General features: G+C 50.8%; 2 protein-coding genes and 1 long non-coding RNA gene across 5 annotated transcripts in view; all 3 read right to left on the bottom strand.

Moving 5' to 3' along the window:
• Positions 1 to 149: 149 nt before the first annotated feature.
• LOC310851409 (NTPase KAP family P-loop domain-containing protein 1-like) lies at positions 150 to 9,804 on the bottom strand. Of its 2 annotated transcripts, XM_083753780.1 has the most exons (5): positions 9,728 to 9,804; positions 7,154 to 7,227; positions 5,228 to 5,359; positions 1,177 to 2,972; positions 150 to 613 (listed from the first exon to the last, which is right to left on the bottom strand). In XM_083753780.1, the coding sequence occupies exons 2-5, from the start codon at positions 7,170 to 7,172 to the stop codon at positions 290 to 292; spliced, it is 2,271 nt and encodes a 756-aa protein (XP_083609906.1). In that variant the 5' UTR covers positions 7,173 to 7,227; positions 9,728 to 9,804; the 3' UTR covers positions 150 to 289. The 2 variants fall into 2 exon arrangements, with proteins under 2 accessions (XP_083609906.1, XP_083609905.1); XM_083753779.1 differs by lacking the exons at positions 7,154 to 7,227; positions 9,728 to 9,804 and having other exon boundaries at positions 5,228 to 5,523.
• A 1,064-nt stretch (positions 9,805 to 10,868) lies between these two features.
• On the bottom strand, positions 10,869 to 13,895 carry LOC310850182. The gene is made up of 2 exons (XR_014567253.1): positions 13,777 to 13,895; positions 10,869 to 11,749 (listed from the first exon to the last, which is right to left on the bottom strand). It is a non-coding gene; the product is annotated as an uncharacterized lncRNA (long non-coding RNA).
• A 3,296-nt stretch (positions 13,896 to 17,191) lies between these two features.
• The window catches only part of TBCB (tubulin folding cofactor B), a 122,850-nt gene continuing 121,637 nt past the window's right edge, over positions 17,192 to 18,404 (bottom strand). For both annotated transcript variants that reach the window (XM_083754275.1, XM_083754276.1), the window contains one exon: positions 17,192 to 17,918. In XM_083754275.1, coding sequence (XP_083610401.1) covers positions 17,798 to 17,918 — 121 coding nt within the window. In that variant the 3' untranslated portion in view covers positions 17,192 to 17,797. The remainder of the gene's footprint in view (positions 17,919 to 18,404) is intronic.

The following is an 18,404-nucleotide window of genomic DNA, read 5'->3' as shown; positions in this document are numbered from 1 at the left end:
GTTTTAACCCCCCCCAAAAAAACCCCCACCCTCAAAGCAATTCACTTTGTGAATTACATTCTTTTGCTTATCCTGAATCTTCCAACTGATTAAATAGATTGTATCTTATGCAGATTGTGGGTAAATAAATCACACCAGTGACCTGAGGATTTCAGGCAGAGTTGCTGAACTTTTATTTCTGGAGTTAGGGACCACAGCGCTTCCTTTCTATAAGAAATAAATAAATGTTGAAGTGGCTGTATCAAGTCCATCTCTTGCTCCAGATTCCAGTAGCAATTTCCAGCATGTCTCAGGTGCACAGAACCTGGTTGAGCTGGTTATTTTCCCTGGAAAAGTTCAGGGACCAGGAGCTTCCTCTCGGCGTATTCTCTTGCACGCCTAAGTAGGTCTTCTTTCCGAACATCACCATGGGAGACGATGTCGAAGGGGCCTGAGAGGGCCCTGACCCAAGGAAATACGCACTGAAGGTCACCCACTCCCCAAGACCCATGCCAAGGACATCTCTGATTTCGTTCCTGTCGCTGTAGGCCAGGGCGCGTCCGTTCAGATGGTGCTGCCTCAACCTCTCCTTGTACCGCTGGGAATTTTCCTCTTTCAAGCCAAGTTGGTCCATCTGGAAAAGAACAAAAAGCAGAGGTGGAAACTCACAATCACGTCCCTCAACACTGTCCCACACATAGGGAAGGCAAGAAGTTTTTCTGTTTAGGGGCCATATTCCCTGTTGGGCAACCTTCCAAAGGTCACATGACCATGGTGGGTGGGGCCAGAGGCAATAAGTGGGTAGGGCAACCAATGTAAATTTTACGCAAATAAGCTAGTGTCTCCATCCAGGCAGGTATAATCAGAGCTGAAGGCCAAATCCCAGCCAGGGAAAAACAGCTGAGGTACAAAACAAGGGATACTTCTCTAGAGTGTATTCCTAGTCAGGTTGGGATAGATCTATGGGACATTGCTGCAGTCAAAGCAGCAACCCATGTTTTGCCAGACAGGCACATGAAAGGAATGAGGTTCACAGAGCTTTCCTGTGAAATTTGCTAGAGAGAACTCTGTGGCATCGCTTCCTTTGTTTGCCTTGGCAGGAAGCCCTAACACTATATACTTCCTTGCTGCTTGGGCATCCTCCTCTTTACTCAACATGCTTCCAAGTTGACCCTGCACAAGGCAGTGATTTCCTACCTCCTTGCAGACCTCGTCCACCGACAGCCCCAGCAGAACGCATCTGGAGAGGCCGTGGCCCTTCTTGGTGCTTCGCTTCAGGCTGCGGCTGCCCCGGAGCAGCTCCATGTGCCTCTTCAAGGAGGAGTCCAGGTTGACCGTGTAAGGCAGGAAGAAGCTGGCGTCCTTCACCTGGAACCTGTGGCACAGGAAGCTGTGGAAGAGCTCGGGGTCGCCGTCCAGTTCCAAGAGCTTCTCCAGCTGGCCCTTGAGCATGTCGAGCTCGTCCATGTACTTCTCGTACACCTCCCACAGGAAGTGGTGGGGAGCCAGCTGGCAGCCTTGGCCCAGGCCCAGCCGGCCCACCTGCTCATCGTCCTCAATGCACTGCAAGATCCAGCTCAGCCGGCAAGGCCACTGGCTGGCCAGGAGCACCCAGGAGGCCACTTTGCGTGGACACAGCTTCTCCCGGGGGACCTCTGTCGCCATGAGACGCACAGTGACGGAGATGGTGTTGATGATCCGTCTCATCTGCACCATGTTGTCCGTCATGTACTCCTTCATGCTGTCGTCCAGCAGGAACTCAAAGGCCTCCTGGATCAGGTCCTTGGCTTTGAAGCCTTTCTTGCACCTATTTCGGGGAGGCGCTTCCAGTCTGGGACTCACGACAACCAGAGGCACACAGCTGCCATCGGTGTGTCGCTCGGGGGCCTTCCGGCTGGTGGAATCGTAACACAAGGGCGACCTAGAATTCAGCCTCCTCTGGTTTTCCTGCGGAAAGTCCCCTTCTCCCTCCTCATCCTCCAGGCTTTTCTCCTGCTCCTCCCTGAAGTCGACGGCAGACTTCACCAGCTGCATCTTGGTGTGGGTGTCCATCTTGGGGACCGAGAACGGGAGGGTGATGATGCGGTTCAAGAACTCGTAGCCATTGTTGGCCATGCCTTTCATGTACAAGGAGTTCTCCACGCAGTCCACGATCACGCTGGGGTCGGCCACCAGGATGGAGACGAAGGGCGCCTCGTAGTCCGAGAGGAGGATGTTCATGGCGTCGAGGACGCCCACCACTTTGTCGGGGCTGCAGTTGTCCAAGCTGGTGATCTCCAGCACCACCCTGAGCTTCCTCCGCTGGAAGATCTCCATGAACTTCAGGAACTTGGCAATGATCTTCACCTCCCTCTTGACGTTGCTCATGAAGCCCAGCTGGGCGCTGAGGTCCGTTCGGTTCATCTGCCTCTCCAGCTGGGCCTTCTGGGTGACAATGACGTTCCGTACCACCATGATAGCCATCCGGACGGATGCCGCAGCCGTGATCCCAACCGCCGTGGCCCCAAGGCCCTCGACAACAGCAATGGCGTCCCCGGAAGCGTTGCCAGTGGGGATGCCGAAAACAAAGATGAGGGCCCCGACCCCGACAGCCACGGCCACCACCAAGAGGATGGCAGCCCACAGCGGCAGGCAGAGGTACTTCTTGCTGATCCACTCCTGGCTCAGAGGGGCCTCGACAAGGCCGCACTTCCTGCCCACAGCTCTGTAGACGCTCACGGGGACAAGGCCAAAGTGACTCTCGATGCCGTCGCACAGGGCAGTGATCAGACCTGCCCAGAGCTGGTCACTCCCGGCGTATTCCCAGGCGCTGAAATGAATGAAGATGTGCTGGACGTTTTTCCTTTGCCGGTGCTGCAGTGTCAGGACGGGGTGGTAGAAGATCATGAGGAAGATGACGGAGACCAGATCCCACCCAGAAGTCCCTCGCTGTTTCAGTCCGGTCCGCTGGAATTCCTGCTGGTCTTTTTTCCATGACTGAAGGCGCATGTATTCTAGAGGGAAAGGAAGAGAAGCAGACCAGAGACTGAGTCTACTGTATCCCAGCCGACCAGGGTCTGTCCTGGTTTCTGTTGATCATACAATACTTTGATTAACTACCCAAAGTTTAAGATCCCCTCCCGGTCCTCACTCCATGTGTGACCTCCAAGTGAATTGAGGTACATGGCAACAAAGGAGAGGGCCTTCTTGGTGGTGGCACCTCGGATTTGGAATAGCCTTCTCAGAGAGACTCGCCTGACGCCTGCTCTATGGTAAAACCCAATTTTCATTTAAAAGGTTTTAAACTGGGATTAGACCATTTTTTGGAGGGTAAGGCAGAGAATTGCAGGCGGGGAAAGTGCTGGAGCACTCGTGCCCTTGGGCTTTCTCTTGAGGGATCTGGTTGGCCACTGTGAGAAAAAGATGCTGGACTTGAGTCTGACGCAGCTGCAGGGCGGCTTGTATCTTCCCATTCTGCAAGGCCTCTTACACGTCATGCTTGAATAAACCGTACACTCTCACCCTTTGGTGTGATTTCAAGCTCATCTGTAAATTGTTTCGTTGCTTTATTTTCTGAGAGTTACATGCTATTTATTTAAAACATTATTCTCTAAATGATTTCCATCTCTCTAAGCAGTGCGTTTTGCCTCTGGTAGGGGAAAGCGAGAACAGTGAAAAAGCTACTTGGTGCATCAGATAAATGAAATCCAAGCATTGCACCAGTGAAACTCAAATTCTACGTCAAGAAAAACAAATGCTGAAAATCAGCATGTGCCACTTACTTTGAAGGGGCATCTCTGGAAATGGAGATAAACACGATTTGCTCTCCTGACACATAGCCCTTGATAGCCCTGCCCTCCACAGTATTTAACTCATCCCCAACCTCCATGAAGCCACTCCTGCTCTTCTTAGCCATTGCCTCATCCAGTATGAATGAGTTCCACAGGCATTCTGTGAACAAGGCGGATTTAGGGCAGTGTGAACAAAGCAGTGGCACCAAGTATTCAGCCATGGAGGCTGCCCTCTCAAAGGCTGGCGAGCAGTTCCCTAGCTTTGGGGGGAGGCGTGAGGGCTCTGACCGGGTCATAGAACCCTCTTCCTCCTTCCCAAAGCCAGGCAAGCACTGTGGGATGTGACACATAAGCAGCAGTCAAGTACAACATTCCTTGTTTTCCTAGAGTGGACATGCGGGGGAAACGTTTGGTCCAGCCATTCGAAAACTTCCTGTTTCCTCCTGGTTGGGACATACTTCCTCTGCATGTGACCAGAGGTGGGCGTGACCTTACCTGCCCAGGTAACAAAAGGGACAAGTCACCCAGCACTCTCTCTCTCTTTGACTTCCTTCATCCTTGGAGCAGCTTTTTAGCATGATATGCTCTGTTGGCTTTCAGCCACCAGAGGACACTGGGATTATCCCCATATGGGATAGATCCACATGTATATACTTTGTAACTAAGTCTGCCTTCAGGGATCCCACTGGGAACTGATGATACTGTGAGTAAACTTCTTTTATTGACTTTAAATAAGATTGTCATGTGTTTATTCTTTTAAGAGGGATATAATGGAACTTAAAGGTAAAGCTAAAGGACCCCTGACAGTTAAGTCCAGTCACAGACAATTCTGGGATTGCAGCGCTCATCTCGCTTTACTGGCCAAGGGAGCCGACGTTTGTCTGCAGACAGTTTTTCCAGGCCATGTGGCCAGCAGGACTAAGCCACTTCTGGTGAACCAGGGCAGCGTATGGAAACACCATTTCCCTTCCCGCCGGAGTGGTACCTATTTACCTACTTGCACTTTGATGTGCTTTCGAACTGCTAGGTTGGCAGGAGCCATAGCTGTCAACTTTTCCCCTTTTTAAAGGAACATTCCCTTATTCTGAATAGGATTCCTCGCAAGAAAATGGAAAAGTTGACAGCTATGGCAGGAGCTGGTAAGGGAACTTACCAGGAACCTAATAGTGGGAGGCTTAGACAAGCCTGCAACCAGCTATCCACTGTGCGTTTAAAAGGGGAATGTGAAACTCTACTAAGTAAAGGAACTTGCTAGCGCAAGTTAGGAAGGATATGAATATACTATATACCCTCTCCTGCCTCCCTGAACATTCCCACAAGCACTTACTGGGCTTCGGGAAGGAGATAGGAAGGCTTTGGACCCTGCCAGAGCCTCACACCACCTTCCTAAAACCGGCACCAGGAGAGGTTGGACTATTACCAAGGTCCGCCCTTTGTGAGCCCTTCCTTTCATGGGTCTTCACCTTACGAGTACTCACCTCGGATCCTGTCCAGGAGGAAGGCTTTGCAGTGCCCCCACGGTGCATAAAACCCAACCGTCACTGGGGAGGACACGCAGTAGAGGGCCTTGGCTAAGGAGAAGCAGTAGGCGTCGTCTTTGTTCTGGAACTCTGCAAAAGGAAGAGCAGGGGAGCAGCCAAAAGGCAGATCCCACATCAGATGCCCCCGGCCGCTGCTAGAATCAGCGGCGGCTGGTCCTTTAGGGTGAACGGGGACCTTGCCCACCCACCTCAGGGTGTCTTCAGCCAGCCCCAGCTGCCTGCTTTCAATTTGCAACTAATGTACAGTGGTGCCTCGCAAGACGAAAATAATCCGTTCCGCGAGTCTCTTCGTCTAGCGGTTTTTCTGTCTTGCGAAGCATCCCTATTAGCGGATTAGCGGATTAGCGGCTTAGAAAAAGGGGGGGGGGGGACTCACAAGACTCGCAAGACGTTTTTGTCTTGCGAAGCAAGCCCATAGGGAAATTCGTCTTGCGAAGCACCTCGAAAAACGGAAAACCCTTTCGTCTAGCGGGTTTTTCGTCTTGCGAGGCATTCGTCTTGCGGGGCACCACTGTAGTCGGTGGCCCTGGCTGTCAACCTCCTTCCTCCTCCTTAGACCAGGTGGAACTCAACAGAGGAGGATGCGGACAAAACTAGTATTCCTTGGCTCCACCTGTCCTTGGCTGTGGCTCCACCTGCTCTTTGGGCTCCCTGCTTTCCGACTTTCCAGTCCCGATGGGCTCGTGGGGGGGGGGGGTTGAAGTGTATAAACAACAGGGGACCTGCAGGTCCCCTTTTCCTTGCTGCACTCCCTTGGGGAAAACTTGTTGGCATCCATCTGTCTCAAGAGACAACAGAGTGTGCTTCCGGGGGTGAAGTCAAACGGCTGTGTTAGCATCCTCCCCGGGGTGGAAGCTTGGGCATGGTGTAGGGAGGTGGTGGGCTGCCCAGACGACAAGGCCCGCCCCCCTCAGCCAAAGGAAAGCAGAGCAAGACATTTGGCACCAGCTTGGCTGCAGGAGTTGCTGGGAGGAGGTGTAAAGGTAAAGGTAAAGGTAAAGGGACCCTTGACCATTAGGTCCAGTCGTGGCCGATTCTGGGGTTGCGGCGCTCGTCTCGCTTTATTGGCCGAGGGAGCCGGCATACAGCTTCCGGGTCATGTGGCCAGCATGACTAAGCTGCTTCTGGTGAACCAGAGCAGCGCACGGAAACGGCGTTTACCTCCCCGCCAGAGTGGTACCTATTGATCTACTTGCACTGATGTGCTTTCAAACTGCTAGGTTGGCAGGAGCTGGGACCGAGCAACGGGAGCTCACCCCGTCGCGGGGATTCGAACCGCCAACCTTCTGATCAGCAAGTCCAAGAGGCTGTGGTTTAGACCACAGCGCCACCTGTGTCTTGGAAGGAGGTGTACAAGGCACCATCCAACCGCCTTCTTAGGGACTCCGGATTTGTGTAGGGTTCGCTCCTGAGCCTTTTCTTCTCCTGAAGCTGTTCCGCAAGGCAGCAGAGGTATCCTTCTCTTAGATGGGCTCCCTTCCCAGTTGGCCGAACCCCCTCTGCCCCCCACATCCCTCTGCAGCAAGTGCAGAAACCCAGGGGGAAACTCATGTACCCTTTAAGGAAGTGGGGAGATGTGGCTGAACAAAAAGGGGCACACCAGCCAGTATGACTAGTACTGAATTCCACCTAGCCGAGAGGCAAGGCCTTTGAGGACCAAGTGATCCTCCCTCCCTCCCTCTCCTTTCTTTGCAACTGGTGTTATGTGGGGAAGTGATGTTCAATATTCCTGAAGACATCTACACAGCAGCAGACATCCTTCTTCACGGAATGGTTTACTAACTTGGGCTATGATCCTGAGATAATAACCTCTGAATCCTTCGGGTAAGTATACCCATCCTAAAACCAAATTATTCCTCTTACCTCTGGTCAGGGAGAGCATCGCTTTTGTCAGCCACAGGGTATTAAAAGGGTTGAAGATCCACAGCTACTGGTTGCTAAGAAGAGGGAGAAAATGTGGAGGCTTTTCAAACTATCCCTGGGCCTGGGAATAAATATCTGCAAAAGTTTGCCCCTGGAAGGTTGGCAGCCCATCACGTGCAAATAGATGGAAGAAAGGTGTCAAGGACTGTTTCCCATCAGAAAATGAGGATTAAGACTTCATCCTCTGTACAGTGGAGATCCTCAGTGCATAGCATTGGAGAGCTGGTTTTTCTTCTTCTACGGGACCGCCTCTCCTGGTCTGCCCCACAGAGGACCTTAAGGTCCATTAATAACCACAGTTTAGAGGTCCCAGACCCTAAGGAAGTCAGACTATCTTCCACCAGGGCCAGGGCCTTATCAGTGATGGCTCCGACCTGGTGGAATGCTCTGTCCCATGAGACTAGGACCCTGCAGGATTAAGCCTCCTTCCGTCGGGCCTGTAAGACAGAGCTATTCCACCTGGCCTTTAACTTGAATTCAGCCTGATCTTTTATTTCCCTTTTCTTCCCTCCCCTTCCCCTTTTATGAAGATCACCCGTTCTGAGACCCCACAGCTAATTCTCCCCTGGCCTCCTCCCTGGCCCAAATAGGACCACTTCAGCCAGCTAGCCCTGGGGATTATCTAATGCTTATTTCCCCTAAACTGATTTTTGAATTTTATTGTTATTCATGTTTGTATATTGTATTTTATTCTGCTTTTCTAATTGTTTTAAATTTGCTGTTAGCCGCTCTGAGCCTGGTTTTTGAACTGGGAAGGGCGAGGAATAAATAAATTATTATTGTTGTTGTTGTTCAGTTGATCTTCCTTTGGCCCCTATTCCTGCACAACTGCATCTCATAAGAAATGGACACTCCAACCCAATCTTTGCCTTCCAGGTGCTTTGGAGTATGGCTCCCATCAGCGAGCGCAGTCATGTGATGCTGGTGTTGATGGGAGCACAGCCAGGGTGACTGGGGCAGATGTGCGTTGCAGCTCGAGAACATCTGCAAGGCGCCAGGTTAGGAAAGGCCGGCCTACAGCCCTCTCCAGCTTCCTCTGCTCTGGAATTCTCAGCTGACGACGGACAAGTCAAATCTGTAACCTGAAGCAGCCTGGAAGTGATAGCACTGCTTTCTGAATGGCACCGCTTCAAGCTACAGAAGCTGCTTGGCACCCAGTCTGGTAATAAAACTATTCCAGATATGTAGAAAGACCTACACTGGCCCCCAGTACGTTTTCGAGCACAATTCAAAGTGTTGGTACTGACCTTGAAAGCCCTCACCCTCCTTTGCCCAGTATACCTGAAGGAGCGTCTCTACCTCCATCTTTCTGCCCGGACACTGAGGTCCAGCTCCGAGGGCCTTCTGCTGGTTCCCTCGCTGCGAGAAGTGGTTACAGGGAACTAGGCAGAGGGCCTTCTCGGTGGTGGCGCCCGCCCTGTGGAACACCCTCCCATCAGATGTCAAAGAAAAGAACAATAGGCTTTAGAAGACATCTGAAGGCAGCCCTGTTTAGGGAAGCTTTTAATGTTTAACAGACCACTGTATTTTAATACTTTCTTGGAAGCTGCCCATATGGGTGGGGTATAAATTATTATTATTATTATTATTATTATTATTATTATTATTATTATTAAACCAGTGTTCCAGAGAAGGGGAAGGAAGCCTTTCCCTTAGCAAGCTGCTTGGGGTCGTATTTTTCTCCCCTGAGCCAGCACGCAAACACGCAGAGCTTCACGAGCGCACCTTACAGGTGGCTGTTTCTGACACAAGGGACACAACATGAGCCTTCAAACTTTTCTGCCTGGCTGCAGCAGAAAGGGGGGGGGGCAAGATGAGGAGGTCTCCTCCATTGGCTGCCTTATTTGACTTCTCCCCTCCCGGAACCTCCTCCCACCTCTGTCTGCTCCACCTGGCCATTTTAACAATTACGTAATATTATGTCAGAATCAAGGATTCCACTCACTTTCCTCCCCCCACCCGGCCTTCCTTTTCCCCAAACGTAATGTATCTATTAGCTTCAGGGGCGCCAGCTTGTGTGTGCTGAGCCCTCCTATATTTTGGGGGCAGGGGCTACCCCCCAAAAAAGTTCCAAAAGTGTGTGTGGGGAAAGCCCTTATTTTAAACTGTAGGGAGCTGGCAGAAGAGGGACACATCAAAAGGTCGCAGGTATGTAGATGGCAAGCAAACACCACCTCTCTCTCTCTTTTCCCGTAATTGCACAGCCTACGCCCGCGCAGGTGGCCTATTAACAATGCCTGTTCCCCAACATTAACAGCATAAATGGCTCGAAGGTGACCGTGGGCAGAAAATATTCTAAAATAAGAATCACTTCCGAGATTGCGTGAGCCATGCTGGTGAGCAGTAAACCCCAAGCGAATGCAAGGTTTATAGGCACAGCCAGCCGCCACTCAGCCCAAAGGGGTGTATTTGCAGAAGGATGATTCAGAGGGCCAAGGTTCAAGAACAGGATCCTTCTCCCTCGCCAGCAAAGCAGCAGCGCCCAGAAAAGGCAAGGGCAGGTGGTCTACTTACGTGTAGGAAGCGCACAGAAACTTCAGCACCCCGTTCTGGTTGAGGCAGGCCTCCTCTGCCAGCGCGAACTTTGCCTTCCTCCTTTTCAGAAAGGCTTATCAATTCCCATTACGCCTTTATAGACTTAAGGTGGTGAATTTCTCAGGCGAGGTGAGCTGATCTCACGCCGTCTGTAACTTTGGATGGTGAGGGGTGGGTTATACCTGAAGGAGCGTCTCCATCCTGGGATCCAGCTCCGAGGATTTTCTGGGGGTTCCCTCACTGTGAGAAGCGAGGTTGCAGGGGACCAGGCAGAGGGCCTTCTCGGTGGTGGCACCTGCCGTGTGGAACGCCATCCCTTCAGATGTCAAGGAAATAAACAACTATCCGACTTTTAGATGACATCTGAAGGCAGCCTTATTTAGGGAAACTTTTAATATTTGATGTTTTATAGCTTTATTATTATTAATAATATTCTGTTGGGAGCCGCTCAGAGTGGGTGGGGTAGAAATAATAAATTATTACTATACAAAGACTTGGGGGAAGTGGAAAGCTGATGAGTGAAGCTGCAGAAGTGGGGGATCATGAATATTACAGTGTCCAAACTAGGACTTGGGAGACCCAAGGTTCAGATCCCCACTTGGCCTTAAAGCTCATTGGGGGATCTTGGGCCCATCACTGCCACTTAGCCTACCTAAGAAATAGTGAGACCCATGTCTGCCAGCCTGGCCCCTTGACAGAGGGATATAAAACAAATACATTGCTTTAGCAGTGCAGCAATGAAGTCATCTCCCCCGGGCGCAGGCCTGTGCAGTGTGCATGGAGGTCCTGGGATGCCAAGAAACGAGCCTGCGCCCTTCTGCAACCAAGGAAGCCGTTCTGCCGCTAAGCATCTTCCCCAATGAATTGCCTTAAATTATCTTAGGACCCAAACCCATTTTTTGTGGTTTGTGGTTGCAGGTAGAGGTTGCAGGTAGAGGTTCCACTGTATTTAAACATTTGCACAGGAATATGGCAGCATCAGTCCCTTCTCCTGCCTTCAGTGCTTGATGTGGATCCTTGTAGCCATGACCCGGTGGAAACGATCTGGGCGACTGACAGAAAGGCTTTTAAAACAGGGCTCATCCTACACAGTAATAAAAAAGCAGCCCACAAAGAGCTGTTTGGCAATTTAGTTTATTCAAATTCCCGCCAAGACAGAACAACCAAGGTTACAAGGAAAAACTGAGCCTACACAGGGCACCTAAACCGGTTCAACTGCCATGTGAGCGTGTTGACAATCTCTAATACTGAATTCCCAACTTCACAGAGCACACCAACCCCCAGAGTCTCTTGGGGTGAGCTGCGTCAATCAGAACCTGCTTAGGGCATTCTTACATCTGTAGGGAGCGAGTGTTTTTAGTTCAACTATAAAAAGGAGGAGAAAAATCTGATGGGAACAGAATGATTATGTATTTCTCAACTGTGCCCTCGAGTGGCAACTGTGAGCAGCTCTGTTCAGTCATTCCTGAGAGGACACCCAGATCTGTATTCCAGGTTTGCTAAGCTCCCGTCCACCGTGTAGCAACTCCCATCACCCTTGACCGCTGGCCATGATCACGGAGCAACATCTGCAAGGCCACAGACTCCCCACCTGCAATGCCAGCTGTGTTAAAAACCAGCAGCTAGGAGAAAGGACCATTCCATTAAAAATGGGCAGGAAACCTTTTCCAAAAAGTAAAATTCCCGGCTCATCATTCCTCCTGTTCCGTCCTGACGAAGGCACCCATCTGCTTGGTGTGGGCACCTCTGAGTTGCTCTAGCTGCCTCTGCCCACGCCGGACAAGGTACTCTATAATCATGACATCCGTCCGGGGGATCTGGGCATTTTTCCTGAACTCGGCCCGTATCTGAGGAAGGAAGCCCGGCTTGTCCTTGCCGGCCCGCAGGAAGCTGCGGTAGAGGCCGAGAACTTGCTTCTGAAGCTTGCTGTGGCGGGCCATGGGGCGTTCGGACATCCCTTCCGGTCAGCCAGGGAGGATCACCCAAGGAGCAGAGCAGGAGCTGGGGAACCAAAAGCAGCAGCGTCAGAACAGAAGCTGGTGGGGAAGTTTAAGGGGGGTGCCCGAGCAAGGCTGGAGGAAGGCCCTGGAAGAAGCGGGAGCCTTTCTGAGAGAAAATCAGCCCTGGGTCCGAGTTCCAAGACCTGTGTCAGGGGTGCCAAGTTGAATAAAATATGGGGGGGGGGTGCCAAAAATTGTGTCTGCGCAGATACCAGAAATGTGCAGACGCAATCCAGCCCACAGAGCAATCTCCGCGGGAGTGAACTGGCCCAGGGGAGGTAAACCTTGCTGACCCCTGCTCTACAGAATGTGCAGAAACCGCCTTCTTGACCCTTGGTCTCGTCTGCCCAATCAACTAGAGCTTGTATTTGCATGCAGGGCAAGTCCCCAACTCACCGAGGGTACCCTCGCCTGCTTTAGCCAGCCCGTCGAAGCCGTTTCCTGGGATTGTGGCCGCTGTCGCCTGCCGACAGCTTCTTGGAGCGGCAGGTGAGAGCCGAGTGCCGGGTGGGGACCAAAGGTGGACAAACCACCCCAGATGAAGCGCTGCAGCCTCAGCAAAATGGGAAGAACAGCGCACTATCTCACATCACCGCAGTACAAAATCAGAGGCAGCGCGTCTAATTATTAATGGCCAGTGATGTTTTGAACGGGGGGGGGGGGGAGTTATCTTCCGGAGGGGAGTCTGGCAGGAGCACATGGGCCACCAGAAGCTGCCCACCCCCCAACCCAGTGCCAGAATTATGTATAAGCTAAACAAACTCTAGCTTAGGGCGTCACTCTCTTGGGGGCCCCCAAAAAATTTAAAGGAAACAAAACCTGGATGTACATTTAGAAAATATAAGATAAACAACAAATAAAATAAAACCTACATACAGCAACAGTGTTTTGTGTTAAAAAAAAGAAGTAAAAATTTGTCCAGTAGCACCTGAGAGACCAAATAAGTAGTTCTGGGTACAGTGGTACCTTGGGTTACATATGCTTCAGGTTACAGACTCTGCTAACCCAGAAATAGTACCTTGGGTTAAGAACTTTGCTTCAGGATGAGAACAGAAATCGTGCTACAGCGGCGTGGCAGCAGCAGGAGGCCCCATTAGCTAAAGTGGTGCTTCAGGTTAAGAACAGTTTCAGCTTAAGAACAGACCTCCAAAACGAATCAAGTACGTAACCAGAGGTACCACTGTATAAGCTTTCGTGTGCATGCACACTTCTTCAGATACTTTTGTGTTGTAAGTCATGGGCCCCCAACCATTTTAAGTTAGAGCTTAATAATTATTTTACTATTAATACACTTCTTCTTAATTGCATTTCACTATTAATATACTTATGGAAGTGAGAGCTGGACCATAAAGAAGGCTGATGGCTGAAGAATTGATGCTTTTGAATTCTGGTGCTGGAGGAGACTCTTGAGAGTCCCATGGCCTGCAAGAAGATCCAACCTCTCCATTCTGAAGGAAATCAGCCCTGAGTGCTCACTGGAAGGACAGATCCTGAAGCTGAGGCTCCAAGACTTTGGGCACCTCATGAGAAGAGAAGACTCCCTGGAAAAGACCCTGATGCTGGGAAAGATGGAGGGCACAAGGAGAAGGGGGCGACAGAGGACGAGATGGTGGGACAGTGTTCTCGAAGCTACCAGCATGAGTTTGACCAAACTGCGGGAGGCAGTGGAAGACAAGAGTGCCTGGCGTGCTCTGGTCCAGGGGGTCATGAAGAGGCAGACACGACTGAACGACTAAACAGCAACAAATTAATATACTTCTTAATTGTATTTCAGTTCGACCATGACTTTGATAAAATACGTATTTTGTGATGTGCAAATGGCTTCGGATACCTATGAGGTCCCTCAATTACCATCTAGCATACCTTCAACACACAAAACATTGACAATTTCTTGTTGGCAAAGGGCAGCTGGACACAGAAACCTCAACCCGCCCGCCCGCCGCCCCCCCCCCCCCGGCCACAGAAACAGGCCCCGATTCCGGCGGCCTTGAAGCGCCCGCCCTGAAGAGGCAGCTCGAGAGGACCCACCGGTTCCCCGGCGCCCGATCCGCGATCCCGCAAGGCTCCTGCCGGAGCTCCGCTCTCCGCCTTCCCCGCCCCCGACTCCGGCCGAAGGAGGGGATCCCCCCTCGGCGCGTCACAAGCCGTAGAACGTTGAGACTCCGCCGGCGCCTTCCTCTCGCTTCCCATTGGCTCTCGGCTGGCCAGGGGGCGTTCCCAGGAAGCCAGGTGGGCGGGAGGGGGCGCGTCATTGTCCTTAAGGAGACCCCCCGGAAGGGCGAGCGAGGAGGGGGCGCCACCCCGAGGAGGGGGATCCACGCGGGCGACTGGATTGGGAGAAGCTTCCCGTTTGAGCCGAGCCAGAAGGAACGCCTGGCCTTGCCAGAAATTCATTTTATTTCGAAGAATAAATCAACAGGGGGGGCACGTGCGCAGATTGCGTTTCCCGTATCCGCTGCATCGCAACCTAGGCTTGATTAAGGCAGGGGAGTTAAAGGCCTCGTCCCTGGCCTGCCCCCTCACCCGCTAAATAATTGTCCTAGTAGTAGTAGTAGTAATAATTATTATTTATTATTTGTATCCCGCCCATCTGGCTGGGTTTCCCCAGCCGCTCTGGGCGGCTTCCAACAGAGATTAAAAATACATTAAAATGTCACACATTAAAAACTTACCTAAACAGGGCTTTCAGATGTCTTCTAAATGTCAGGTAGTTGTTTTTCTCTTTGATATCTGATGGGAGGGCGTTCCACAGGGCGGGTGCCACCACCGAGAAGGCCCTCTGCCTGGTTCCCTGTAGCTTTGCTTCTCGTAGTGAGGGAACTGCCAGAAGACCCTCGGAGCTGGACCTCAGCGTCCGGGCAGAACGATGGGGGTGGAGGATCATACCAAAGGCAGCCAAAGGTTTTGGGCTGCCCATGTTGCTTCAGACAAGATAGGGAATCTGTGGCCTTACATATACCCAGGGCCGGTGCGATCCCAGAATTGTACAGCTGGGACCACGAGGGTCATCTAGCCCAACCCCCTGCAATGCAGGGCTCTTTTGCCCATGGTGGGGCTTGAACCCATAACTGTGAGAACAGGAGTCTCACGTTCTACCTAGGGTGCAGTACTGACCTTTGAGGGGCTGAGTTTTTATACAGATTCGTTTTTGTTTATCCTACGAATTTCTGATCATGTTTTACTTCTACATTTTGAAGGATTTTTATCATTTCTACAAGATGGGTTTTTTAAATTTGAAGTTAGCAATTTCCCTAAGGCACAAAATAGCCTGGCACCAGCACTGCATACCCCTCCTCTCAGCCCTGACCGCCAACTACGCTGGCTGGCACTGATAGGTGGGAGCCCAGCATCAGGTGGGGGGGGGCAAAGATGTTCCCAAATTATGGTTTAAGGGAAAGTAATTCCGAGACGGAAGTTGCAGGACTTGGGAGAGGGAAGGGCTGGCATCTACAGCTCAGGCACTGTTCACTGGGGGCTCCCCACCACCTGCCCCCAGAAGCCCCGGATGTAGCTTCGTTAAGAAGCCTTATGACACAGACTCCAAACTCGTTTCCAAAGCAAATGTTTAGCTTTGTTGTCATATGCAGCTTGATAGCTTTAAGCAGCTGATTTGGGGTTGTTTTTTTAAAATCCAGTCATTTTTGAGGAAGAACTAGAACTATAGCTGTCACTGTTCCCTTTTTTAAAGGGAAATTCCCTTATTTCGAATAGGATTCCTGGCAAGAAAAGGGAAAAGCTATGACTAGAACAGGGACTATGACTATCATAGTAATCTATGAAAGGCAGTATAGTTTGAGCCCACTACCTAACCTTCCCAGGCAAGGGACGCAAACATATATATATCTGGCAAGCTTGCAGAATGCTGCAACCACAAGACCACAATGGTCACATTTCAGGGGAGGCTTAAGTTTCCACTCACATTCCTTTTTGCTCAACTACATGAAAAGCTCCCCAATTACTACTGCATTTATCCAGCCCAGCTGTGAGCGAGATGCAACAGCACCTCCTAAATGACGCGGCCCTTGACCACAGAGCTTAAGATTTGGGAAGGGCTGGGAGAGAAACCAGGGTGAACAAATGAGGCGGGAGAAAGATGAGTCGGATGACGAGCAAACGAGTTGAGGCCTGGGCGATGAAGGATTTTGAAGGGAAACAGGACCAGCTGAGCAAGACGGAGGAATACCGGAATACCGTTACCAGCTGAGGGAGGAACAGGCTGCGAATGCGAGAAAGGAGGGAAACAGCAGAATTCCACTTAGGCAGAACGGACAGAGTGAAAGCAGCGCAAGGGGCAGATGACAACTAGCAGCTTGAAGCAGCTGCAGAGAAAATCAGTGTTAATAAGGAGAGAATATGAATTTAGCAGGTGCTTCCCTAGAAGAGCAGAAACAAAGCAGTCCTTGCAGTCAAGGCAAGAGAGGAGCTGAGCCTGGAGATCACACTAGAGGCAGGATGGGGAATCTGTGGCCCTCCTAATGAATGCTGGACAAAAACTCCCATCACCCTCCACCACTGGCCATGCTGGGTGGGGCTGATGTGGGTTCCTCATCAATACGATACGGTATCTTTATTGTCATTGTCCCTTGCCGAACAATGAAATTGAAAAACTACATAAAACTACCACGAAACTACATAAAACTACATAAAACATTCAAAAACCCCTAAAAACTAAAACCCCATTTTAAAATACACTATACTACAGAGACCCCTCACGCTGCGTTTAGAATCAGAATTGCATTAGCGTAGAAACTGTTTCTCAGGCGGCTAGTCCTGGCCTTTATAACCCTGGACCTTCTTCCAGAAGGCAGGAGCTGAAAGAGATCATTTCCGGGGTGCGTACTATCATGTGCTATCTCTGCCGCTTTCTTATGGCACCTGGCAGCATAGATTTGATCTAAGGTGGGAAGAGTGCACACAATAATTCTCTCTGCAGTCTTTACAACCCTGGACAGCATTGTTTTTTCCCTGGCCGTGCAGCTCCCAAACCACACGCACAGACCGTAAGTTAGTACGCTCTCCACAGTGCAATGTCCTTTGAGAAATTGTTTTTCTGGAGCATTCTCAGAAAATATAACCTCTGCTGTGCTCTCTTCATCAGGTCTTTGCTGTTCTCTCCCCAGGTTAGGTCATCTCTCAACTCCATTCCCAGAAAACGAAACACTGAGTCATTGGTACTAATGGGTCACCCCACCCCACCCCACCAGTATTTGTAATCTTCAGAGGCCGGGGGAGAAGAGCCCAGTGGCCGTGCTGCACACACTTTCCCTTCCACAAGGTTCCAGGTTCCTTCCGTGGAATCTCCAGCTGAAGGGATCTGGAAAGCAAGGCAAGGAGATCCAAGGATCTGGAGAGCTGCTGTAAGACGACCTCCTATACCTCCACCCAGCCAGGATCCCCAGGAACTCGGTGCGCAAGATGGAAGAAGCTCACACAGAAGCAGCACTCGTGTCTGGAATGTATTTTCCCACCAACTTTTTTAATTTATCGTATTCACATAGCATCGGCCAGTAGCACAAAAAAAAGTTTTCACAATGGGGAAAAACAATACATGGTCATAGAAATGTCTGCATTTACTTTTTTTAAAAAAAGCAGGAAGGGTCTTGTACAAATCTGCTCAGAGGTTCTCTTTTCAACCTGCTCAACTAACTGCTTCTGCAACCAGCAGGCCTTACTACTGGGGTGGGGGAATCAGGAGCGACTTTGCTGCCACCCCCAAGCTTCACCCCTTCAAGGATTGCTGCAACAAGGCAAGGAGACTCCAGTTTTCTCTGGGCTAACTGAGCTGGCGCAGAAGGGTGTAAACATGAGAAAAACCAAGGGGATATAGCATCTTCACAGAACAGACAAGAGACAACCAGGGGAAAGGGAAGCGGGGGGAAACCACCAACACAAGTCAAAGAACACACAGCGGCTTTTCGCGCCTTCTCCCTTTGGCTTGCTCAAGTGACCTTGCGCATGGGATCAGAGCGCAACAGCCAGCCATTAACAGAGGCCGCATGGCGACCCGCTCTGCTTCCTTCAGCCACCCCTGCACCTCTTCGTCTCCCCGTCACATTTCATCGTCCAGGCCGTAGTCCACCTCTTCCGGGAAATCCCCCACGGTGACGAAGCGAGGCTTCACAAAGGCCCCGTACTTGAGCTGGCACTCAAAGTACTGCTTTCCGTTGACACTGCCAAGGAGAAGAAGAGCAGGAGAAAGAGAGTCACACTCAGGCTGGGGGGGTTGCAGGGATAGCAGTCTGAGGAGAAGCCCAGCAGCTCAAAGGACGGCCTAAGCCCCAATCCTCAGCACATGCCGCTGACTTTTAAAAAAGGAACACTTCTGCAATCCACATTCTGTGCCTTGTAACAATTACAGGAGTTGCCTGTTTTGCACAGTTTCTTGCTCCACGTTATTTATCCTGCTCCTGCCGTTTTAAAAATCTTTAAAACAACTACAGTGGTGCTGCGGTTTAAGAACAGCTTGGTTTATGAACAACTTAGATTAAGAACACTGCAAGTAGGTGTTTTGGTTTGTGAACTTTGCCTTGGAAGCAGAACAGGTTGCACTTCCTGTTGAGTGTGTTCCATTTGTAAAATGAGTCCCCCGCTGATATAGGAAAGCACGCCTTGGTTTAAGAACGCTTTGGTTTAAGAACAGACTTCCGGAACGGATT

This window comes from Podarcis gaigeae (assembly GCF_964106915.1).
Source record: "Podarcis gaigeae genome assembly, chromosome: 8".
In the NCBI taxonomy this organism is placed as follows: Eukaryota; Metazoa; Chordata; class Lepidosauria; order Squamata; family Lacertidae; genus Podarcis; species Podarcis gaigeae.
Note: the sequence above shows the minus strand (reverse complement) of the source record. Positions and strands in the feature narration are given on the sequence as shown.